Consider the following 24,976-nt stretch of genomic DNA (forward strand, 5'->3'; position numbering starts at 1 on the left):
AGGATATATATAATTGTTTTGGAAGGCAATTTTCACCCCAGATGAAGGAAACATTCCGATTAGACTTTGTATGAGGAAAATGACAGAGGGCAGGCATCCTGAAAAAGCTTACAACCAAGTCTGAGCTGGTGCACGCTCACCTCACCTCGATAATTCTCTGCAATCCCATTCCCCATATTTCCTTACCATAACAACAAAATTTACTAATCATTCAATTAATACATGATGATACTACTTATTATCCTCCTTTAATACGACACCACATCACCAGTCCCCCTATTGGTCCTCCCTTCTCTTTCTCTTTCTCTTTCTTTTCTTTTTCTTTTCCTTTCTTCTTTTCTTTGCCTCGCAGGAGCTCTGGCCTCGTCGCTGGATTCCTGCGTTTCTAAGTCCTAAACTTTTTGTCGTGCAAAAGATGAAGCATTTCTTCTAGGGTTTCTTTTAAGAGCGAGCGATTCCTTGTCTTCCCATTTCCAGTAATCAAAGGAGAGGAAGAAGAAGAAGAAGAAGCAGAACACAAACACTAAGCAATGTCTCGCCAAACACCATCTTCCGCTTTCCACAAATCCAAAACTCTCGACAACAAATACGTGAGTCAATATCCGTAATTCGATCTATTTCTCGACGAATTTTTCTTTTTTTTTTCTTTTGTTCATTTTCGTCTCTTTCTCTTTCTGTTAACAACAGTTTGGTCTGTTATATAATTGAGGGAATGAAAGGAAAAAAAATTGTAAATGAAAAATAAAATGTGAAGATTTTGCTCGTCAAATGTTGCTCGCAATTTTCATTTTACTTAAAAGAACGTTTTCATTTTCTAATTTTAAGTTTATCTGCTTCGATTAGTAGATGCAAATTACATTTCAGTTAGTTGATGACAACTTGGAGGAAAAAAAAGGATAAAGGAAAGAATTACACACTTGCATTTTTTCCTTTTTTTTTTTTTTGAATTTAAACTCTCTTTGAAATTTGCCGGTTATTTTACTTCCCCAAACATTTTTCTTCCTTTGTTTTTATGGTTAATTATTTATTATAGATTTAGAGCGCACACCTGAGAAAAAGGATAATTCTATCTTGAAATTTATATTTTGTCTTCTCTTTCCATATAGATGCTTGGAGATGAAATCGGAAAAGGTGCATATGGACGTGTTTACAAAGGTTTGGATTTGGAGAATGGAGACTTCGTTGCAATTAAACAAGTATCTTTGGAGAATATAGCACAGGAAGATCTCAATATTATAATGGTTCGATTTTATATTTCATTGTGCTCAACAGTTTTTCAATTAGGACATGCTTACGTTGATACACGGTTTCATTAGGATGGCCTGCTAGGTAGGGTTTAGCCATGTTGGCCATTACATTAGTGGTTATGTTCAATATAGTTAAACTACATTTGGATTCAATCATTTTCACAACTTTTGATATACTATGTTTTCGAGGCTTTATGATGGATAGAAGATTTTTCGACTATGGTGCTTTTTGGTTGGTTGATATGTGTCTTAGTTTTTATTGATAATTTTCGTTCAATTTTTATGTGATGGAAGCAATGTATCTTCTTTTCTCATGATAAAGAATCAGTAATTTAATTTCTGGGTATGTAATAGTTGACTTTATATTGATCAGCAACATGTTTAGTATCAAAGCTACTTAAGACTTGCAATATTTAAGTTTTAATTGTCTTGACCACTTTCAAGGACCTGCTAATGTAATGTCAGTTGCATTTGTTACAGACAATCCTAATGCAAAAACATTAGGGAGACTGGATTTAGTCTTTGAACATTTTCTAAACACTTGATTGATTGCTTTCAGAAATAAGTAAATTTTTTCTGGGTGTTAACAAAATTGCCTTGTTCCTATAAAATCTGCTGCTTTTCTTTCGAGGGCACTTATCATTCTAGCCCTTAATTGTGATCCAACATGTTAAAACCTTAGGTGATAAACATGTAAAATTGAAATAAATATTTATATATGCTATTTTTAGAGGATGCGTTTATAAATTTCCAGTTTCTGTTGTGTTTCTTTGGCTGACCAGTTGCCTTTTTCTGTTGGATACTTTTGTTTGATGGAATGGGTTAACCTTGCAGCAAGAGATTGATTTGTTGAAGGTAACTCCCTACTTTAACTGCTTTTTCCTTTTTTTTTTTGTGCTTTTTGAGCTTTCACTTGTTATAATGCAACGTTAAAATTCTCCCATGCATATCTGATGCACATGGGGTCTCCATATGTGCACTGAAAATGTTTCCCCATCAATTATATGTTGTTCACTGGTCATCTTCATGGTAGTTGTTGTCTGCTGCTAATTGGATTATTGATGGTAACAAGTTGTGCCATCAGTATTTTGTTGATGCTAATTAAAATTTGAACTTCGTTGCAGAATTTGAACCATAAAAATATTGTGAAATATCTTGGATCATCGAAGACAAAGAGTCACCTGCATATCATTCTTGAGTAAGAATTCTCACATTGTGAGTGCAGTTTTCTAATCTGGGTTGTTAGAAACTTTTAAATATTGCTGTATGTTTGTATAGGTATGTGGAGAATGGTTCACTTGCAAACATTATCAAGCCAAATAAATTTGGGCCTTTTCCAGAATCATTGGTGGCTGTTTATATTGCTCAGGTTTGCTTGTATTTCTGCAATTTATTGCTTTATTTTGCTATTAAAATATCTTTTGGTTATGCTAATTACTTGTTAAACAGGTTTTGGAAGGCTTGGTTTATCTACATGAACAAGGTGTAATCCATCGGGATATTAAGGGTGCAAATATTTTGACAACAAAAGAGGTAACTTAACAGTTATTTCTATTTTCTCTTATCCATAGAGGGTTTTATTACTATTTCAGGGGGGAGTTATTTTTGGTGATTCTCTTGCTATAAATTGATCATGGTGGCAGAGATCTGTAAGAGAACAAAACCATATAACATCCTTTTTTATGGGGCCATTGAGACTAATTGAATTTGGTCCACTTAATTCGTATGTTTCCTTGTACTTTGGCTACTTATGTGGTGATAAATAAAGTTAAAGTGCTTAAGTTTCCTAGAGCGGAACACCTGTGGCCTGCTGAACGTTGGGTCATATTTTATTGCCTCAGACCTCGGTATCCTTACTTGTTTGTGCAGAGTCATTATAGTCTTCATACTGTTTTCTCTTCATAATTATGTATCCAAGTTAGTTCTGATATATGTGTCTTTTGGTGTATTTATTCTCTTGGTTTTTTTGTGACTTATCCTTAATTTCTCTTTTCAGGGTCTTGTGAAACTTGCTGATTTTGGTGTTGCAACGAAACTAACTGAGGCTGATGTTAACACACACTCAGTTGTTGGAACACCATATTGGATGGCCCCAGAGGTACTTCTTTGGTTCCAACTGATGATTGGAATGTGGCTATTAATTGTCAAACTTGTTTCTCTAAGTTTTCATGTGTGGTACTCGAGGTTTATATTGGATGCCTTATTTGGAGGTTAAATTATATTTCAGGTGATTGAAATGTCAGGGGTTTGTGCTGCTTCTGACATTTGGAGTGTTGGCTGTACTGTGATTGAACTTCTTACGTGTGTGCCTCCGTACTATGATTTGCAGCCTATGCCAGCTCTCTTTCGGATTGTGCAGGTTGTCTGACATTTATGTCTCTGCAATTCTTTTACTCAGTTTACAAGCACAAAAGTAAACTTCATCCTGTATGAGTTTCTGGCATTTATTTCTATCCTTTATTTGTCCTCGCTATTGATTAAATCATTCCATATTCTGTTATTATTGTTACTGCTAAAGAATGCTTTAACAAGTGCATTTTTGTCTTGTCTTAAATTGCTTGTCTTTTTCCTTTTTTCAACTTCCCCTCAGGATGAGCATCCACCAATACCTGATAGCCTATCTCCAGACATTACTGACTTTTTGCGCCAGTGCTTTAAGAAGGTAAAGTTGGAAGATGACTGTAGTCCCAGTTTGGTCTTTTAATTGTTGCTTGATCTCATCAAAAGTTTATTATTTACAAGACATGCTTGGTTTTAAACAGACATAATAGTCTTAGTTATTAGCAAGGAAAGTTCTATACTGATGGCAATGAGACTTGTGTTGATGATGAGTTTATTATCCATTAGACATGCTTGGTTTTGAATGGACAGAACAGTCATAGTTATTAGCTAGGAAATATCTCTATCGATGGTAATGAGACTTGTGTTGATCTTATAACTTTGCAATCTATGAAGACCATAAGGTAATCGGATATTCATCTCTGCTCTCCTTGACAGTGATGCTTATGATTCTGTTGTTCAATCCCTCTTTTCTTTTCCTTTTTTCTTGCATGTTCTAATAAACAGCAATAAACAAAAAGAAGAAGAATAAGAAGAAAAGGGAACGCTCTTGAATTTCTAAAAAAATTAAACATACTTGTAGCTATAAAATCTATTGGTGGAAGCCACCCTCAAGGTGAAAGGAAATTAAGAAAATGGTATGGGGCCAAAAGAATATATGGCTTTCATATTGGTGCCTAGGTTATATGATAACTACTGGAGTTTAATTTGTTGACCACCAAGGTGATCACGGTTGCTAAGGTCAAACAGTGGTATCAAACTGTCACTAATCTTCACTTGAGTCATTGATAATTTGTTACTGCATCAAATGACGCTTCATTGAATTTTCAGGATGCCAGACAGAGGCCTGATGCAAAAACACTGCTTTCTCACCCTTGGATGAATTGCAGACGAGCTTTGCAGTCTTCTTTTCGTCATAGTGGTACCCTTAGGTATTTATACTACAATATGTTCTATGTTTAAAGTGTCCTGGGAGTTTTTCTTCTTAGGATTTTGGTCACATTCATAAATTTATATGCCATGTTGTTCTGTTTATCATCCACAATCATTAATCTGGTCAAATAACCAGAAATTTTGATTGATTTTCGTCAACATTATTTTCACTACTATTTGTTTGCTTAGGATTTTTGTTTTACAAGATATGTACAGCTTTTTCTTTATTTTAATCATGCACAAACTTTTTATTGCACTTTGTTTCGGTTGATGTATTCAATATATATTGTACTTATATAGATACATGTGTTCTATTTTGAGCCATACATCTTGTTTTACTTCAGTGCTCTTCTGTCTGAGATAATTTGTTTATTTTGCCAGATTTTAATTGTGTAAACCTGAATGTGATACTAAAATTTTGCATGTGGGAAGTTGGAACAAATTTTAAGTTTTTAGACTATTCTAGCCTGGTAATTTTGATATCATTTAATGGGTTCTCTAATGTTCAATATACAGATGAAATTATGAGGACATATCGCCTTAGAATTATATTACACTCCTATGATACATTCCTTTGTTTTGGTATATCATTAATATTTGGTCTTTTTCTCTCCATATTTTAAGCATTTTGTAAGTATTAGAAGTTATGTTAAACTTTGACAACATTCCATTTAAAAGATTTTCCAAACCTTAATGTGCTTTATTCCAGCTCCCCTCATGCAATATATCCACTTCAAAATGAAACCAAAAAGAAAAGAAAATGGGTAAAGAAGAAAGATTTTTTTTTTTTAAATATAGATTGAAATTTGGAGTTTAACTCTTATTCAATTTAATCTAATTATTATAAACATATCTCCCTGTCTTGGCATTTGCTGAGATAGTTTTCAAAATTTCTGTATTTCAGCTATAGCAGCATTGACAACTAAATTCTATTTAACCATTTTGTCATGTTCTGTTTACTCCTTTGTATCTCACGATGACTGATGCCTGTGTTTATTTTCCTATTCCTTTTGCAGAAATATATCGGAAGATGTTGCAGCAGATGCAGAAAGCTCTAGTGGAGATAATCAGATTGCTGGAGAGAGTCTTCCTGTGGACAAAGCAGAGGCATCTGAAACAGTGAACTTTTTCAACCTGCACCTTTTTGCAAGGAAGCCTTAGCTAATGTTGAAAGCTACAAGACATAAATATTTATTATAGAAAATTATAAATTGAAAATATTTTAAGTTGTTTGAAGACTGATTACTAATTTTTCCTCTAGACTGATGCAAAATGATGCTTGTTATATCACATTAATGACTTGTAGTCTTTTGATTTGCCAGAGCTCCAGGAAAGAGCTATTATCAGCAGGGGTCACTGGTACAAGCAAGTCTGATTATGATAATTCTGCAGATAATAATCTTCTTGGGGAAAGAATAGATAATTTAGACGATGATCTACTATCAGATCAAGTTCCAACCTTAGCCATTCACGAGAAATCATCATTACAGAGTAGTTCTGGTAGAATATCTGTTAAGAATGTAGTGGCTGCCCTTGGTCCTGCTCAGCTTCATGAGATATCACATCAGGATGAAGTTATTATGAATGGTGAGGTTGGATCTCCTGAATCAAAAGGGAAACATATGGAAAAAAGACATGGAGGCAAAGGAAGTTCAATTGACATTGACAATAAATCATTTGGCTTTGGACCTAGAACTCACGATGCCAGTGTGCAAAGGGTAAAATTTCATGGAATGGTGTCAGTTTCTGAAAAAGTTAATTTGTTAGATTTATAAGATTTAGATTGTTTACCTTCAAAATTTCTGTCTGATGCATTTCTTTGTAATTTCCATGCATGTCTTTATGTGGATGCTTAGGTGTGTGCTTGTGTACTTGCATTGGTTGAAAGAACTGATCTTGGTTTCTATGACATCATGAACCTGTTATCTCGATGAAATATCTTCTTCACTCATATGGTTTGCTTAAAGAACAAATCGGCAGATGCATTCATGGGGTATCTTTGCTTATTTTCACATTGTTGTTCACATCAAATTTACAGTAATGGGTTCAAATAATGTTGGGTATTCTTTTATGTCCTAGCCTTTTTTTCTTTTTAATTTCTAAAGAATGTTTATTAGTGGTCCTTAAATTTCTGGATTCATTGAGTTATTAATTGTCAATGATTTTCTTTAGTAAATATTCTACCTGTTCTATGCATACAGCTTGTCATCAGTTCATTTATTTTTCTCACCTTCCTTTTTGGTTTCCTGATGAAAGTAAACGAGGAATCTTACAATTTGACTCCCACATTTGAAGGCTGCAAAAGCTTCAGTGACCTCAACTGGGAATGAGCTAAGTAGATTTAGTGACCCTCCTGGAGATGCTTCTTTGGATGACTTATTTCATCCATTGGATAAAAACCTGGATGAAAAAGCGGCTGAAGCTTCAACATCTGCATCTACGTTGAATGTCAACCAAGGTACTGTGCCTGATGCTGGAAACAATGACCTGGCTAAGAAGTTAAGGGATACAATTGCTAAGAAACAAATGGAAGAGGAAATGGGGCAGTCAAATGGTGGTGGTAACCTGTTGCGTTTAATGATGGGTGTTTTGAAGGATGATGTAATTGACATTGATGGCTTGGTATGTTAAAATTATTAAATGTTGGTGGTTTGTTATGTTTGGAGTACAATGTTTATATGTTGCTGTCAGACATGAACCTAATGAGTTTTCTCTTGTTTATGTATTCCCGTGGCCAGGTTTTTGAAGAGAAATTACCTGCTGAGAGCCTATTTCCCCTACAGGTATCTATCATTACTTTCCAAAAGTGGACTCGAGTTCTTTTACCTGTAATTGAACCTCTTATATAACTTCTCTTTTGTTTCTATAAAACACTCTACCTTTGAGTACATTGAGGTTTTCTGACCTATTGTCATTTTGGATGCTGACTACAATTTGCAACCTGATTCTAATAGGTTTAAAGTAACTTTTATACTGCTGAACATGTGTGGCCACTTGTTAGAAGTTTTGCAATTTTATCTGTATTGATAGTTGAAGTTTCAAAATTTCTGACAGCAGCAAAATTTAAGTTCAACCTTGTAGGTTGATATTAATGATCTTCAACCTATGCATGTGTTAGGTTTACTCTCTGGACCTATTTTCACATTCCACCTCCTAAAGTACTAAGTATTAAATTTGTTAGTCCACTTCATTTTATTCTTAAGTAATGGTTTAGTTGTTTCAGTCTTAAATTTCCTTCTAGTTGATTTTAGTCATTGTTTATAAATGGATGTCATCCATGTCCCTCGTTGTAAAGTTTAATCTAGTAAATTTAAATTTTAAGATCTTTGTGTAAAAAATTACAAATTATACTGCTACCTCTTTTTGTAGATCCTGGGTTCTCTTTTTCTTCTTTGCTATGTATTTTTCTTTAATTACCTGTCCCATGGAGAGTACATTTGAAGAAATGGGAGTCTTCAGCAGGTTGCTCATGCATCTGATCAATCCTATTATAAGTTGCCCATTGCAGATGCGCCTAGGCTGTGTGAATATAAAGGAGATTATTTTTAGGAGTAGCTTTCCTTAAGACTTATGACTGAATTTATATCTCTGATATTTTGAAGGCAAAGACATGGTCATGTAAGTAACTAAACTAGTCAATTTGTTTTTCTTCCCGATACCTATCTGACTTTTGTCATCTTCTCCATCTGTATGTTTTGAATATCTTTCTGTTGAATTGTTTATTTTGAATCTTCCTTATGTTGTTCTTGTTTCTGGCAGTGGAGAGGTTTAAATGCTTATTTTGTTTTTTGTGCTATAGGCCGTTGAGTTTAGCAGATTAGTTGGCTCACTAAGACCGGAGGTATCAGAGGATGCAATTGTGACTGCCTGTCAGAAACTTGTAGCAATCTTCGACCAACGCCCTGAACAAAAAATTGTTTTTGTTACCCAGCATGGTTTGCTGCCTTTAACGGAATTGCTTGATGTCCCAAATACTCGTGTATGTCAATCATGAGGCTCTCTTCCTTTCCTCCTGACATTATCCCCCTCCCCCCTCCTTCCTGAAAAAACCCTCCCTCTTCCTAGATGGAAAGGGTAAAAGAGAAAGTTCTTAGATTATTTCCAAACTTGCTTATTCTCTTGGTGAACACCAACTGAAGATGTCAATATTTACTGCAATTGCAGGTTATATGTTCTGTGCTTCAACTTATCAATCAGATTGTAAAAGATAATACTGATTTCCAGGAGAATGCTTGTCTTGTGGGCTTGGTAAGTGCTATGGTCGTTTAGTTTTATTTTATTCTCATATAGAACAGTGGGCAAGTTGTGCAGTAATTACATAATAACTTAACAGTGGGACCTAGCAAGGAGTTCTGTTTTATTTTGTTTTTCCCCTTCATGGATAACAAAATGTCATGGCACTCCCATCGCCTAATCAATTCCCAGGCCTGTGCAGCCTCCATGTTCCACACTAATGAGCAATTACCATGAGAACTCCTGAGGAGTTGGTGGAGAGAGTTAAACTAAAGAGATCTCTTGATGAGGCATGTCACCATGATTTTTAGAACCTTAGGTTAACCTCTGGTTGTTGTAGTTCATGTGGATAAAATTTTTCATTTGTACTTATGTTTTGGTCTTTGTGTGTCACTTCTTAGATTGATCTTTTCCAATTGAAATGAGAAAGGGGAGGGAGAGAGATTATATTGTAGTAATTATGCAGTTTTATTCACTTCAACGTATATTGTAGATCCCTCTGGTAATGAGTTTTGCCGGGCCTGATCGTCCTGCGGAAATTCGGATGGAAGCAGCTTGTTTCTTACAGCAGCTCTGTCAGTCAAGGTGTTGAGTTGTCTCCATCTCATTATTTCAATTGCTTAATATTGCTCTTAATTGACAGAAAAGGGCTTTGCAGTGACCATGTTGGTTTTTTCTTTGTAGCTCCTTGACATTGCAGATGTTCATAGCTTGCCGTGGAATCCCTGTTTTGGTGGGCTTTATAGAGGCTGATTATGCCAAATTCAGGTTTGTGTGTGTGTGTTTTTGGATGCAGTTATAGTCTATATGCACTATAATGCATGACAGATGACAGTATACTATTTTTAAAAGCCTTCAAACCAAGTAATCACTTTTTCCAGAGTCTATAAAACAATAAATAGAAGTACTAATAATGCTATGCAGTTTGGCTTGACGTAGTCTTAGCATCCACCTTAATTAAGCAAAAGATAACTCTAGCAGGTTGTGGACAGAGTTCTATGGTTTTGGATCAGCTAGATGACTTTGTGAGGTTTTCCATCACATATTTGCATTTAATGCTTCTTTTTAAAGTTTCAATTAATCCTTCTTCCATCTATCTCAAGTAGATGTAATACTCTCAGACAATAAATCCTCTCTTAAAGGTGAGAATTAAGAACTCACATTATTATCTACTGCATCTCAGAAAATGGTGATATTCTCTTTTTTTTTTTTCCCTGAAAAAGGGTGATGTCAAGCTTCTTTCTCTTTTCCCAAAATCTTCGTAGATTATGATATCAAAGATTGATTTTTGAGTTACAAATTTTGCAAAAGGATTATGCTTGTAGCAAAATGAAGGGAGGAACGGAATGACTACATATTTGAAAGTTATGTTTGTCAACGTCATAAATTTTCAATTTAATAATTCTAAACTTTCAGTAAAATGAATGCTACCTACTATTGTCGAATCATACTTCCAAAGCTAATGAACTATTAGATGTATGTGTGTGAAGATGGGTGACAGAGGGAGTTTATGCATATATTTACGTGATATCATTGTGCCTAAGCTTGCATGAATTATACCTTATGCCAGCTGTAAACCCCCTTCTATTCATATTATCAAAACTGTAGTATCTGGGGTACTATTAAATGTTTTGAAGACCACATCTTAGATCTTTTCTTGGAGAAAAAAATTTTGATATGACTGTTTGACTGAATTATTATTGTCTACCTTACTGATGCACTATCCCATTTTTTACCCCCTATTTTTGGAATATTCTGTTTTAAATGCTCCAGTTATTTTCCTTTCTATACATTAAAAATGCTCATGAGCCTCTTCTTACACAGGGAAATGGTTCACCTAGCAATTGATGGCATGTGGCAGGTCTTTAAGCTTCAGCGATCAACCCCAAGGAATGATTTCTGTCGGATAGCTGCTAAGAATGGGATATTGCTGAGGCTTATTAATACTCTTTATAGTTTAAATGAGGCAACTCGACTTGCAACCATATCTGTTGGGGGTGGATTTTCTGTAGATGGCTCAGCCCAACGGCCACGTTCTGGTCCATTGGATTCCAGTCATCCTCTGTTTGCTCAGAATGAGACACCACTCTCTATAACTGATCAATCTGATGTCCTTAAAGTTAGGCATGGAATGACTGAGCATTTGTTTCCACCTGGAGCACAAGAACCTTCACGGGCTTCAACTTCACATTCTCAGAGGTCAGATGCCAATCTGCCGGATTCTCGTTATCTTGCTGTTGACAGTGACAGACCTCAATCTAGCAATGGGGCATTGGATGTTTCAGTCGGTTCAAAATTGGCAGATCTGACATCCCTGGAAAAAGTTACAAATATAGCCGCCAAGGAAACTTCAAATATTTCTAAAGAGCGAGAAACCTTGGATCGGTGGAAACTTGATTCTGCTAGAGGAGAGATTGACCTCAGACAGCAGAAGATAAGCAACTCCCTAAACAGGACATCTATGGATAGACCTCCCAAGTTGATAGAAGGTATGTCAAATGGATTTCCCACTTCAACAACTACCCAGGCAGAGCAAGTTCGGCCTCTGCTTAGCTTATTGGAAAAGGAACCTCCGTCTAGACATTTCTCTGGTCAATTGGAGTATGTACGCCACCTGCCAGGATTGGAGAGACATGAAAGCATACTGCCTCTTCTACATGCTAATGAAAGGAAAACCAATGGCGAACTAGATTTCTTGATGGCTGAATTTGCTGGTAATAACTCAAGATTGATTGATCTACTGCTCATTGCTTTATCTCAGATGTTAAAATATGTAAATGGTTGAAGTTATCTTCCCGTAATAACATTATATTGGTGTATCCATGAAAGATGCTTATGCTGGAACGTCGTAAGTTAACTTAAAAAATTTAACTTACTCTACCTTTAAATGAGCCTGTTGGCATTTCCTCTGAGCTTCTTATTAGTTAAGACTTAATTAATGGATTTCTATTGAAGGCTGAGAGTTTCTTTATGGTTTCAGAGGTGTCTGGCCGTGGAAGAGAAAATGGAATTGTTGATTCTACACCTCGAATTTCTCATAAGACGGTGAGTAAGAAAGTAGGACAACTGGCATTTAATGAAGGAGCAGCATCCACATCTGGTATAGCTTCTCAGACAGCATCAGGTGTATTATCTGGCTCAGGTGTTTTAAATGCTAGACCGGGAAGTGCAACATCATCAGGGTTACTCTCCAACATGGTATCAGCAATGAATGCAGATGTTGCCAGGAACTACCTGGAAAAGGTGGCAGACCTACTTCTTGAGTTTGCTCAAGCAGACACAACTGTTAAGTCCTATATGTGTAGCCAAAGTTTGCTTAACCGTCTTTTCCAGATGTTCAATCGCATAGAGCCGCCTATTCTTTTAAAGGTATGTGTAATATTTTGGCTTTCAATTTTATGTTTCAGATTGTTTGATATTCCCGTATGCTTTGTACTCACTGCTCATTATCTTTTTCTTAGATACTGAAGTGTATTAATCATTTGTCCACCGATCCAAACTGCTTAGAGAATCTTCAGCGAGCAGATGCAATTAAGTATTTGATCCCAAATCTAGAACTCAAAGATGGACCTCTTGTATCTCAAATACATCATGAGGTTGGCCTTCATATACTTGATCATTATGTTTAAGGATGCATTTACTGCAAATTTGATATGTCAGAGTCTGCTTAAGTTATAAATTTGTCTGAGACTTAACATTTGTTTTATATTGTGGTGCACCTAGATTTAATCTCACTCCTGCCAATTTCATAACTTTGTCTTTAGTACTTTCCTCTTTATGTTTTTGGTTGTTATCTCCTGGTTTTAATTCTAATTTTGACTGAATACTGTAGATAATTTAATGGCACCCACCTGATGTTTGAAAAGTGTTGTCAACTCTTTGTGATAGCTCATCTTCTTAAGCAAATTAAAGTTGATTTGAGAAAATAAATGAAAGATTGCTCTCTGCTTTTGAAGTAGTAGTTTTTTGTTACTTTACAAAGTCTGTTCCTTTTTCCATACGGACAACGTATGGGTTTTTCTTCCTTTGCTGCCCTCTTCCAACCCAAACATCCGCATGTATACCATTTGTCTCATTGATTATATTATTTATCCTTGCTTTCTTGCATCTTATATTTTTGGAAGGCCAAAATTTTCGTTCCTTCATGTTGGGGTAAAATACTGCAAATTTGCTCTAGGGAGCTGAGTTTGACCCTTGAGGGTAGTGTATACTATGCCATACAAGCTTCAGCATTTTGTTTTTGATTATCCTAATATAAGTTTTCTCCTTTTCCTTCTCTTCTGGTTGGTAATTGGCATTTGAATGTGTATAATACAGCTTTGAATCACAAACCAATTTTTTTTCCGTGTGAAGTTCTCTTAACCAATTATTGTTATTATTATTAAATTGGGTTGAATTCTTGCTCTTTGCCCAAGTGCCAGTAACATTGTTCTGATAATTTTTCATCATATTTTTCTTTCTGAAGGTTCTCAATGCTCTGTTCAACTTGTGCAAGATAAATAAAAGGAGACAGGAACAAGCAGCAGAAAATGGAATCATTCCACACTTAATGAATTTTATCATGTCAGATTCTCCCTTAAAACAACATGCATTGCCGTTACTATGTGACATGGCTCATGCATCACGTAATTCAAGGGAACAGTTGAGGGCCCATGGTGGATTGGATGTGTACTTGAGCTTGCTTGATGATGAGCTATGGTCTGTGACAGCATTAGATTCAATCGCCGTTTGCTTGGCTCATGACAATGACAATCGCAAGGTGGAACAAGCTTTGCTGAAGAAGGATGCAGTTCAGAGATTGGTGAAGTTCTTCCAATGTTGTCCAGAGCAACACTTTGTCCACATATTGGAGCCATTCTTGAAAATTATTACGTAGGAGATACTACACCCTTCCTTTGATTATTTCTTAGGCTCTGTTTGATTGATGCTTTTGCTTTTTGCTATTTGTCTTTGGTTTTCTATTCAAAAGAAAAAAATGCAAAAAGTAAAAGCCTTAAGCAAATGGGGCCTTGGTTTTTTTAGAAGATAGTAGTATACTGATTGATTAGATGACAGATAATTAAGGACCTCAATGGAAACATTCTCAGCAGTTTCACTGTTTAAATTGGTTTTATACTTACATACTACGTATCAGTTGGTTATGCTTAATTTTTTCAAAAGTTTCCACCCTCTTTCTCTGTTTTCTTTCTTTTCCTCGCTCTTTAGACATTTAAAGAGACTGGCATATATGGCAAATTTGTTTCCTGATTTGTAATTTGCTAAATTGACAATATTTATTTCTGGAATGCAGGAAATCATCCCGAATAAACACAACATTAGCTGTTAATGGTTTGACTCCACTGCTGATTGCAAGGTTGGATCATCAGGATGCTATTGCTCGTCTTAATCTACTTAAACTAATTAAGGTCAGTATGACCCTTTCCATTGTCAGAATCTGTGTTTTTTATTTTGTTTACAACTCAATTGACTTATTTCAGATCCTTTGATGTATACTTGTTCTGGTTGGTCCTTTTAAGATTGTTCATTGTCCTGACACCTACTGTAAGGAAGCTCCTTGCAGTCAGTTTTTGCCACTTTTTTAAGTAAAAAAAAAGTTTGGTGGGAAATGTATGTCATGTACGTTAGTTCTACTGTTAGTATGCCATGTTACAGAGAAAATATGGGGTGTTCTTTATGAAAAATTGCATTCATGGCACATGTGTGAGGGTGCATAAAAATATAAAGATTTAATATGAAAAAAAAGGAAAAATAGGGGTAGTTTTCCACAATAAAACGTTGATTTGGGGGGGGGGGGGACGTTAAGACCTATGAAGGATATCATGCACTGTCAAAAATTAGGGCTATCACATATGTATCATAGTCCAGCAATGATGCAAGGATATGTTATTAACTAGAGCACTTACTTGAAAGAGACTTAACTCTGGAGGGTCGAGACCAATTCAATCACTGTCATTCTTTATAGTTATAGATCATCATTGGAGTTTTGAGGAGTCATGGTTCGTAACTTGTTACTTAGTGATGCTTTTAATAGGGAGGTTTATTGCAAATAGATCACTGTTAGTTATTGTTCTGGCAGGCTGTTTATGAGCACCACCCACGACCGAAGCAATTAATCGTGGAGAATGATTTACCACAGAAGCTTCAGAATCTAATCGAGGAACGCAGAGATGGGCAGCGTTCTGGAGGCCAAGTGTTGGTGAAACAAATGGCTACTTCGCTGCTCAAAGCCCTTCATATTAACACAGTCCTGTAAATACAAGTCTTTTTTTAAGTTTTCGTCCGCTCTTGTGTATATTTTGATTCTTTAGGAAGGAATAATTTTCCCTTTTCTTCTCTTGATATTTTCCCGATTGCTTATTTAGTTCCTATAGATTTGCATATCTCACATTAACGATGTGGAGGCAACAGGATTTAGGAAATGGTTTTGATTTCGAGTCTCCAGCGTGGCTTTCTTTTTAATGCCGTGAGCTGCCTAGATGGTTTTTTATATGTATCACCTTTCAGTTTGCTGGTGTCCTGTCCTGGTTTTCGGGTCCTCATTTTGTCTTTTATTGTTATTATTATTATAAAATATTATTCCAATGATTTGGTCCCAATTTTGTAATATAAACCCGTTTGATATGCGCATGACATCGTGAGTCCGACACACGTTTCTCATTTGTATTGTATAAATCCTTGTTAATGCCGTGGGACATTCCAAGTGGCCGAAAGGAAAAGGCTATGGTTCTGTGTCTAGCCTATTGTATCCCATGTGACGGGCACCTTGCCAATTTAGCCTGATCCAACACTTTTTTCCGTTTTTTTCCCTTAAACATGTGGATCAAATCTTAAAAATCTTATTTGGAGATATTTAAAATTTACAAAATTAAGCCTGGCCTTCGGTGGGTTATACCTTTGACTTGGTAAGGCAGGATAGCATGGCCAATTGAACATCGCTGTAAGAGAGCGGAGGCTAGGGCATCAGATGTATACAAAGTGAATGCTAGGCCTTGGATGCCATGCTCTTTGAACACCGGACAAAGAAAATGTTTTGTTAAGATGAGAAAGTCAACATGAACAGACTCCAAAAAGCGTGAAGAGAAGCGACATGAGACAGACTGACTCCAAAACTTGAGCAAATCCAAACGCATTCAACAGGGTAAAAGCAAATAAATCACAATCTTTTTGATAGTTGATGCCTAAACTACAATGTGTTTCTTGTCACCAAAGCACCTCCACGCAGTGTACAACCCAATCACACAGGATAGATAATGCAACTACACAGAGAATTCAATTACACAAGGGGCATAAATCCTACTCAAACCATATCATTCGATCCAAGCACTTAGAAAGCATTCTTATATCAGATCCGCAACATTCATTGGCATTTCATCGATCTGCGTACTGTAATACTGCTCTATATCTCTAAGAATCTTGATGTCGTCACTTTTTACAAAATTAATAGCAACACCCTGCACAGCATCCATTGAATCAAATAAAAAAAAATGATGAATAATTGAATCACGTGTACACACACATATATAGAAATAAAGAAAGTATGACAGACAACATAGGTAATATGCATTTCTTAAAATCCTTTTATAAGATTAAACCAAAATAAGGTATTTTCATAATGTCAAAACATGCATAGAGTATTTGACCCAAAACACCCCAGAAAGTGGCCATTTATGCAAACAACAGAAACCAAAGATGAATCAAGAATATACAAAATAGTTTCTTGTGAACATGAAACATCATCTGGGGCATAATATGAATTATATCTTATATTCAACATACAGTATCTATCCTCAATTGAGGGTGGGAATGGGATCTTACAATTTTTTGGAAATCACATGCAATAGATAAAAAAAAAAAAAAAAAGGAAGAGTGAGTTAGAAACAGTTTCATCACATAATAAATTTACAGTCAAAGAAATACCTTTCGTCCAAAACGACCAGAACGACCAATCCTATGGATGTAAAGCTCTCGATTGTTTGGAAGGTCATAATTGATCACCAGGGACACCTGAAACAAGAAAGTAAATTTAGTAATATGAATGATAAAAAAAAGGCCTTCTAAGTGATAGAAAATTAACTCTTTTTCTTTTCCCACCTTTATTCCCTTGGATTAAGCAAGCATGTTAAAAAAAAAAAAACACAACTGATATGCATTTGTTAAGTCAACATAACCCCAAGGCAATTTGTGCATGCACCACACAGGAAGCAGACCCATGCCCTGAGGTTCCACCACCACTATTATACATAATAAGACACAACTATTATAGTTGCATCAGGCTATATTTCTTTGCCTAAAATAGCTTTAAACATCAACTCAGCTAGAAAACAAAAAACTAAGCAAAAATACTTAAGCAAGGGGCATGAAACACCACCCCGCCCTCCTCGCCACTAAAAGACTTGCCTGTTGAACATCAAGCCCCCTGGCCCAAACATCTGTTGTGATAAGAACACGGGTAGCACCTTCTCGAAACTCATCCATAATTGCATCTCTTTCCTTCTGAGGCATATCCCCATGCATTGATGATACCGTAAAGTTATTGCTACGCATCTTCTCAGTAAGCCAATCAACCTATTCCAAAAGCAAAAATACAATAAGCCTCAAGATCACAGAAAAAAATTCCAAAAGCTTGTATAAAAGATATACTTAGGAACATAGGTAAAGGGGTTTATGTTCCTATGTTGAAAAGCAAATGAATGCCTATGAGACTCCAGAAGAGACCTTTCGTTTTGTATTGCAGAAAATAACAGCTTGGGTGATTGTCAGTGTATCATAAAGATCACATAGCGTATCAAACTTCCACTCCTCTCTTTCAACTGCAACAAAAAATTGCTTAATTCCCTGTAATTACAAAAGACAGAAAAAAGTTGGCATCAAATCCCAAATAAGAAGTTGGGGAAATGTCATTAGTGTACTAGCATCTGGTTACCTCCAGAGTCAACTCATCACGCTTCACGAGGATCCTTATAGGATCTGTCATAAACTTGCTTGTTATTTCCAAGATTTCATGAGGGAGGGTAGCAGATATCAAACAAACCTACAAGAATTCATTAATTTCTAGAATCAACCTCAAGAGCGTAAACAAAATTGGATAAGGAGAAAGATAGAGAAAACAAAGCCTTGTGGCCATTCTAAAGATGCAAGATTCAAGAATGTTGCCAGATAACAGCAGCAAGACAAATCACAACATTACAAAAACTACTCAAATTTAGTGCTTCTCATTCATGAATATTAAAACCAAGCGAAAAGTAAGCAACACAAACTTATAGCTAAGAACTTTACAAATGTTTTAGGACTTTCCCATGTTTAGGTTTTTGAAAAGATAGAAATAGCGGCTAACAGCAATGAATAAGACAAACTAGAACAACAAGGCAAGATAGTAAGAAAGGAACCTGAAGCTCTGGTGGAAGATGTCTGTAAACATCATAAATTTGATCTTTGAACCCTCGGCTCAACATCTCATCAGATTCATCAAGAATCAATAGTTTAATAGCCCTCGTACGCAGGGTTCTCCTCTTGATCATATCACAAACTCTACCAGGAGTTCCTGACACTACATGAACTCCGTTTTCTAGCTTTCTTATATCTTCGCCCACACTTTTGCCCCCAATACATGCGTGTGCTTGTATATTCATAAAATCACCAATTGTCCGTATCACTTTCTCCGTTTGAGATGCCAGTTCCCTTGTCGGCGACAAGATCAATGCTTGAACCCTGAAATAGCACCAGTCAACACCATAAAAATTGCAAATACAACGACAACTCATGCTTCAAAATGGATATATCAACTCCCGATTAACCCTAAAAAAATAAGCAAAATCCATCACGAGAGTTGAAACCTCAAGGAGCTAACCTAATTTACCATCTCAATATTATTTTTACTACATTTCTCATAGGAGTAATGTCAAATTTAGGGCTTTAGCTATCAAGTATCTCAGAATTAGGGCTTTGACAAAAGATGCACAAATCGACACCAAAACACATTCGAATCAACAGAAAATGACGCATTTTAAGGTTTTTTTATAGGTTAAAAATTAATACTAAAACATACTCTCTGCTAGCGGTGTCGACCACTTGGCAAACGGTGAGAGCAATCATGGAAGTTTTGCCGGTACCAGACTGAGCTTGAGCAATCACATCGCGGCCGTTGATTATTGGCATCACGGCTCTCTGCTGGATTGCCGATGGCTTTTCAAAGCCGTAATTGTAGATTCCACGGAGGAGATCGTCTTTTAGCCCCATCTGATCGAAACTGAGTATCGGCTCGATTCCTTCCGTCGTCTCGAAAACTAGCTTGTCATCCTCGGCTCCCATCCTCCGAGCCGCTCGGCTCGTTGTCCCCGCCGCTGCCATCCCTCGGTTTCTTTGGCTGTGACTAAGCTCTCGCTCAAAGAGGGAAAACGAGAAGGGCTGGCAAAACAGGGGTACAATAAAAGGGCGGGCTCCAAGAAAAGGAAAAGATTATTAGAAATGTGAGGTGAAAGATTACGATGCCATTGCTAGGGTTTTATATGTTTAGAATACAAAATGTAGGCTCTCTCACAATATAACTTTCTTTTAACCATTCACATAAAGCCACGTGGATGTGTGGATCAGGTTTACTTCTCTTTGCTAGTTTTAATTGGCGCCTATTAAAGATCTAGTAGTTGCGGAGGCGGTGGATGATTTCCCAGTTTTAACCGGTAACTTCTGGATTTCGTTTGAAAAGAGTCCATATTTTTAAGAATTTTATAAGACGTTTGATAGATGGGAAGTGAGGGACATTTTTTGTGATTAAAATGTAGAGAATTACATTATAGTATTTTGTTAATATTTTGGAGATGAAAAAATAATTTCTCAGTCGTGTCATTGTAATGAGAGAAGGGAATGTCAAGAAAAAGTTACTTTTCCTTGGCAAATAGGAAGCAAAAAAATTTTTGTTCCCGACTTAACCTTCGAGACCCTTTCTCTCCTTCGTACCTTCTTCATCACTTTCTTCCTTCTTACCTTCTGGCTTTTTCTCATTCTTCTCGTCTTGCCTTCTTCTCTTTCTTCTCACTGCCCGTAAGAAGGGTAGCCCATCACTAACATATTTGGGTCAAATTTCATCACAAAATTTAAAAATTAGAGAGATTGAAATTTTAAGTTTTACGAAATCCTAATTTAATTTTTAAGAATTTGCAAGTGTTTTGAAAAAATTTTATACAGTTGATATCAAAAATTAAGAAAGAAACATTTAAATGGTTTAAAATAAAGAAAATTTATTAAAGAATTAAAAGGATTTGAGAGGGAAATGTATTTGGGTGCTATTATTTGATAAAAAAAAAAAACATCAACAACGTTTAAAATAATGCATCTATCAATAGATTATGTTCAAATTTTTAATAGCAGATATCTATCTATCGATAGATAGTATAATCTATCAATCAATTTTTTTTGGATAATTTTTTTTATTTTTAATTTTTATAAGTTTAAGGTAAAAATAAATATTTAGTAATTTTTTATATTTTTTATATTTAAATAATTAATATAAAAATATTATGTTATTTTTTAATATTATTATTTTAATTACTTAAAGTTGAAAAGTTAAATTTTATATTAAAAATTATAACTTTATTTAATTTATATGTTTTTTTATACATAAACGTAATTTTATCAATTTACATTATATTTTCAATAAAATGGTTACAAACCAAACACTATAAAATAATGTTCTAAGCAATCATATTTTTTACAATCATCACTTTCCCTTATTATACCAAACACTACAAAATAATATTTTCAGCAATCACATTCATAGTAACGTATCAAACGCAATCTTAAGTTGGGAGACGAGATTAGATGAGACATAAAGATGATATCTCGTTAAGTTACTCAAATGAGTCTATGCCACGTGTACTAAACTTACAATATTACTACGTGGTATATTTAAATTGCTAATAGAGTGTGGTTACGTTTGTTTTCGTTTCACCAAAAATTATTTTCATTGCTAATTTTATAATAACTGTTTAATCTTAATTATAAATTGTATGAAGATTCACATAAAATTACGTGAAACCTACATGAATCCTATACCTATAAGTTTTATCATTGAATATAACTATTGTATTATAAGTGAAACAAACCCGATTAGGATGTTAAATTGCAGACTTATTTCATTGTTTCATTACCAGGTGCTAATTGTATGGTTTTCTTCTTTTGTTGTTAATGTTATAATTAAGTTTTAGCTATTTAATATAAAATTCATAATAAACTGCAATGCACATATATAATAGTTTTGTCTAATATTTGTAAATACACAAAAATTAAACTCTATGCACATTTATATTTAAATCTTCAAGATTTATAGTATATCTAAAATTCCAATATCATAAAAAAAAAATCAAACCTTTTTAAAGACACACATATGATAAATGATATTAAAATTATAAAATAAAAAACACATGATAAAATTAATATTAAAATAAAAAATTGCATGGAGGCATTGCTGCCATTTTCCGATTTCTTCTGTTTTTGCAGAATTCAAATAATAGTGTAATATAGACGAGATAAGGTTGAAGGGAAGGCCACATAAGAATCATGAAACACTTCCTACAGTAAAAAAAAAAGAAAAAAGGGAATTTTGGTTGTCTGCTTTCAGTGTCTTTTTGGTTGGGAGAAAACGGAGAAGGTGAAAAATCAACAAATCACATCAAACATATTTGCCGGTCATCCCCTTCCGTCTTCTGCAAAATCTGACAGACAGTTCGGCCTTTCATCGTGGACAATTCACAAAAGGGGTCCCCCATTGTGTATTTTCACTCCACTCCTTCACTCCTTTTGCCAGTTTGTCCTGCCAAAACTATAAGAAACGACATAACTTAGTACGTGGCAGATTTTTAACTTTTGAATTAACAATGCTGGTGTAATATTTTGGGGCAAAGAAACTGGTCGAAACTCTTTCCCAGATTCAGTCATTGGATGATTTGGAGCAAAGTTAAAATCATGCTGTAGTAAAACTTTTTAGGAGAATAGAAACAAATGTAATGTATATAATATATGTATAGCCCAGTAAAATTTTCATAGAAGGTTGAGCTTAATTCTCCTCATAACAATAATATTTCAGCTTCTATATCTTTTGTTGAATCCCCACGGAACATTTTACATACCCTATATATTTGCAATTGCCCAAATAGTCAAATACCAAGAAGAAAATCATCAAAGCTAGCTCTCAGTCTTGTCTGCAAGAAAGAAAGAAAGAAAGAAAACCGTATATAATTTGCCTAAAGCTTAAATAGATCTGGAATTTGCTTTACCAGCCACCACATCTCATGAAAATGAAACCATCACACTTGACCTTAATTTTCTATGTTTTTTTCTATGATGATTGATGACAAGGAAACTTTGCGCATAAATTTTGAATAAATATATATAAAACCATGTACGAAAATATACTATCACTTTTTGTATATCTTAAAGATAAGAGTGTCTGAATTCAGAATTTGTCACGAGCCAGGGGCTTTCCCACCAAGAAAACTTAAGTTGTTAGCCTAAAATGTCACGAAAGAAATCAAAAATGAAAGCTTTTGACATTACAGGAAGAAAAAAAAGATGAGAGTTTTGCATTTGAAGCAAGGGTAGAGTAATGAATTTCTCGTGGATCAGCTTACCTCATGAACAAAATCGTGGACAAAGCCCATAAGCCCACAACTAAAGAACCTTGTAAAACAAAATCCGTTCATGTTTTCCCACGGCTTTCTTGAGCTTCATACTAAGAATTTGATGTCCTCTTTTTTACCACCAACACATTTTATCAAATCAAATCATTGGAGAAAGAACGAGGAGAGAAGACAAGTCAGAGTACCAAGTTCAAGAAAGCCGTGGAAAAGCATGTAACGAACCCATTTTCTTCACTGAAGTACATACGCACACTCTCCAACTCTCTTTCTTCCTTCATTTTTCTTTTCTCTCCTCCTGGCTGGATCTTCTCCATATTCTACCACTACTCTTTTATACATAAATTTAGATGAAAGACTGTAAAGAAGAAATCAAAAGTATATAACAATTATTGTTCCTTAAAAAAAAAAAAGAAAGAATATACGAAAACATTTTCACACGATCTCTTCTGCTGTAGGGGAAAGAAAGCAAGCAACAAAGATTAATGGCAGGGAGAGAGAGAGAAGAAGAAAAGGCAACAAACAACAGAAAAGATAAAAGGAGAGTGGGCACGGACTCTGATCAACTGAAAGTGATTCCTTTTGGAGTGCGGTTACCCCGCACGTGCGGCTGGCGAGTGGTTTCTCGACACGTGTCGTGGAAAATGGGACTGCATGGAGTGGGGGGCGATGGGCCAACTAGGGTGGTTGCTGCGACAATTGGCTGGGGTGACGTGGTGGTGGGGGCTCAGTAGTACTGCTGAGCTTAGCCAGTTAGCTTCTGCTTTTTCCATTTTTCCTTATATTGTTTGTTTTGTTTTGACTGTAGTGTTGTTTTGGGTGTCATTGGTCACCGATGGGTCACGACGAACCGCTTCCCGATCTCATCTTCTACTTCCGGGCTATGCGCCGTATTGTGCGCTGGTGATTCCTTTCACAGTCTCAGCTCATGCATGATACATATCATCTATGACCATGTGGCCTTTCAGTCTTCACCTCAGTCTTTTAACGCCTCACTTTCTGCTTCTGAGCCACCGTTTCAGGCCCTATTCACCACTTTCTTTTGTCTTCCCATATCTGAGCTAAATAAAGCTTAATTTTCCAATTATTTTCCTTATTATTTATTTATGTATATAATATTCATTTAAAATCTCTACTTAAATCTCATCACACTTCACAGTGATTATTTCTTCTATTATAATTTTAGGCTGAGTTTTACGGCTTAAAGTCTATTTGTTCATCATTTTGACTTAAGCAAAAAATTGTGGTGAGGTGTGACGCTTATATTGTTTCAACTATGTGTGGACGTCGTCCAATGAAAGATTTTCTATCTCATAAAATCAAATGTTATTCAAAATCATTGAGTAAAAAATAAAAATTTTGAAAGTTTTATTGCTCCTATATTGTAGCTCAATAAAAATGTATACACACACACACACACACACACACACACATATATATATATATATATATATATATATATGTTGGCCCTTTATTTTATTTTGATGATTCAAAATTTAATAGGTCTATGAAGAGGTATGACCTTTGATTATAAAAAGACATATCTCTTTGATAATTAAAATGATATATTTGTTCACTCCATGAATAGATATGTCTGTATAATGAAGAGACACTTTGATGATATTTTATCGTCTCTAAATATCCATCCCCTCATTGTTGAAAAACACTTTTCATCTCTTGTATTTTGACTTTAAAAACAATTTTGAAAAGATGCCATAAATGCTGAAATGGAATCTTTAATAAAAAAATAAAAATGAAGTTTTCCTAGAATTGCCTAAACCTATTCGCTATAAATCTATAACATAGCTTCCTTCTCTAGCCACGTGGAGGGCATAGGAAAAAAAAAAAAGAAAGAAAAAGAAAGGTAGAAAGAGAAAGAAAAAAACAGATAGAAAGAGACCCGTGTGCAATGCACGGGTCATAGTCTAGTGGATATTTAAAAAGAAACTTCGGTCAAATGAGTCTCTAGAAAAATTCAAGGCAAAATTAGTTGCAAAAGGTTATTCTTAAAAGAAAGGGTTTGACTATTTTGATACTTGTTTTCTAATAGCAAAAATGACAACAATCCGAATACTTATAGCTTTGGCATCCATATATAAGTTGGAGATCCATCAAATGGACGTTAAAACCGCCTTTCTAAATGACGAATTAGAAGAAGAAATATATATGGAACAACCAAATAGATTTGTCATACCAAGTTAGGAGCATAAGATTTGTAAACTAATTAAATCCTTATATAGATTAAAGTAAGCCCCAAAGTAATGGCATGAAAAATTTATTTAAGTCATCTTGTCAAATGGATTTTCAATAAATGGCTTTGATAAATATGTTTATATTAAAGTTACTAACCTTGGGTGTGTCATATTATGTTTGTAT

General features: G+C 35.1%; 2 protein-coding genes and 1 long non-coding RNA gene across 3 annotated transcripts; 1 reads left to right on the plus strand and 2 right to left on the minus strand.

The window, feature by feature from the left end:
• Nucleotides 252–15,602, plus strand: LOC18608513 (MAP3K epsilon protein kinase 1). Its single transcript, XM_007043254.2, has 24 exons — nucleotides 252–590; nucleotides 1,107–1,241; nucleotides 2,082–2,102; nucleotides 2,372–2,445; nucleotides 2,526–2,616; nucleotides 2,697–2,780; nucleotides 3,244–3,345; nucleotides 3,475–3,606; nucleotides 3,838–3,909; nucleotides 4,638–4,738; nucleotides 5,756–5,858; nucleotides 6,062–6,457; nucleotides 7,035–7,361; nucleotides 7,478–7,522; nucleotides 8,539–8,718; nucleotides 8,904–8,987; nucleotides 9,466–9,557; nucleotides 9,657–9,740; nucleotides 10,797–11,686; nucleotides 11,953–12,341; nucleotides 12,434–12,568; nucleotides 13,438–13,844; nucleotides 14,263–14,377; nucleotides 15,049–15,602. The coding sequence occupies exons 1-24, from the start codon at nucleotides 531–533 to the stop codon at nucleotides 15,223–15,225; spliced, it is 4,296 nt and encodes a 1,431-aa protein (XP_007043316.2). The 5' UTR covers nucleotides 252–530; the 3' UTR covers nucleotides 15,226–15,602.
• On the minus strand, nucleotides 16,083–19,472 carry LOC18608514 (eukaryotic initiation factor 4A-3). The gene is made up of 7 exons (XM_007043255.2): nucleotides 19,018–19,472; nucleotides 18,359–18,680; nucleotides 17,896–18,003; nucleotides 17,688–17,807; nucleotides 17,370–17,537; nucleotides 16,890–16,976; nucleotides 16,083–16,423 (listed from the first exon to the last, which is right to left on the minus strand). The coding sequence occupies exons 1-7, from the start codon at nucleotides 19,317–19,319 to the stop codon at nucleotides 16,310–16,312; spliced, it is 1,221 nt and encodes a 406-aa protein (XP_007043317.2). The 5' UTR covers nucleotides 19,320–19,472; the 3' UTR covers nucleotides 16,083–16,309.
• On the minus strand, nucleotides 21,402–23,645 carry LOC18608515. The gene is made up of 2 exons (XR_001926714.1): nucleotides 22,595–23,645; nucleotides 21,402–21,786 (listed from the first exon to the last, which is right to left on the minus strand). It is a non-coding gene; the product is annotated as an uncharacterized LOC18608515 (long non-coding RNA).

Source organism: Theobroma cacao, chromosome 2 (assembly GCF_000208745.1).
Source record: "Theobroma cacao cultivar B97-61/B2 chromosome 2, Criollo_cocoa_genome_V2, whole genome shotgun sequence".
In the NCBI taxonomy this organism is placed as follows: Eukaryota; Viridiplantae; Streptophyta; class Magnoliopsida; order Malvales; family Malvaceae; genus Theobroma; species Theobroma cacao.

What these genes read in the sequence shown, in the direction of transcription:
- LOC18608513 (XM_007043254.2), top strand. Translation starts at nt 531, where the DNA reads ATGTCTCGCCAAACACCATCTTCCGCTTTCCACAAATCCAAAACTCTC. An exon ending in TGCGCCAGTGCTTTAAGAAG is followed by an intron (nt 3,910 to 4,637) that starts GTAAAGTTGGAA and finishes TTGAATTTTCAG; the next exon opens with GATGCCAGACAGAGGCCTGA. An exon ending in ATCTACTTAAACTAATTAAG is followed by an intron (nt 14,378 to 15,048) that starts GTCAGTATGACC and finishes TTGTTCTGGCAG; the next exon opens with GCTGTTTATGAGCACCACCC.
- LOC18608514 (XM_007043255.2), bottom strand. Translation starts at nt 19,319, where the DNA reads ATGGCAGCGGCGGGGACAACGAGCCGAGCGGCTCGGAGGATGGGAGCC. An exon ending in ATCTTCCACCAGAGCTTCAG is followed by an intron (nt 18,004 to 18,358) that starts GTTCCTTTCTTA and finishes GAATTCTTGTAG; the next exon opens with GTTTGTTTGATATCTGCTAC. An exon ending in GGGGGCTTGATGTTCAACAG is followed by an intron (nt 16,977 to 17,369) that starts GCAAGTCTTTTA and finishes TTCTTGTTTCAG; the next exon opens with GTGTCCCTGGTGATCAATTA.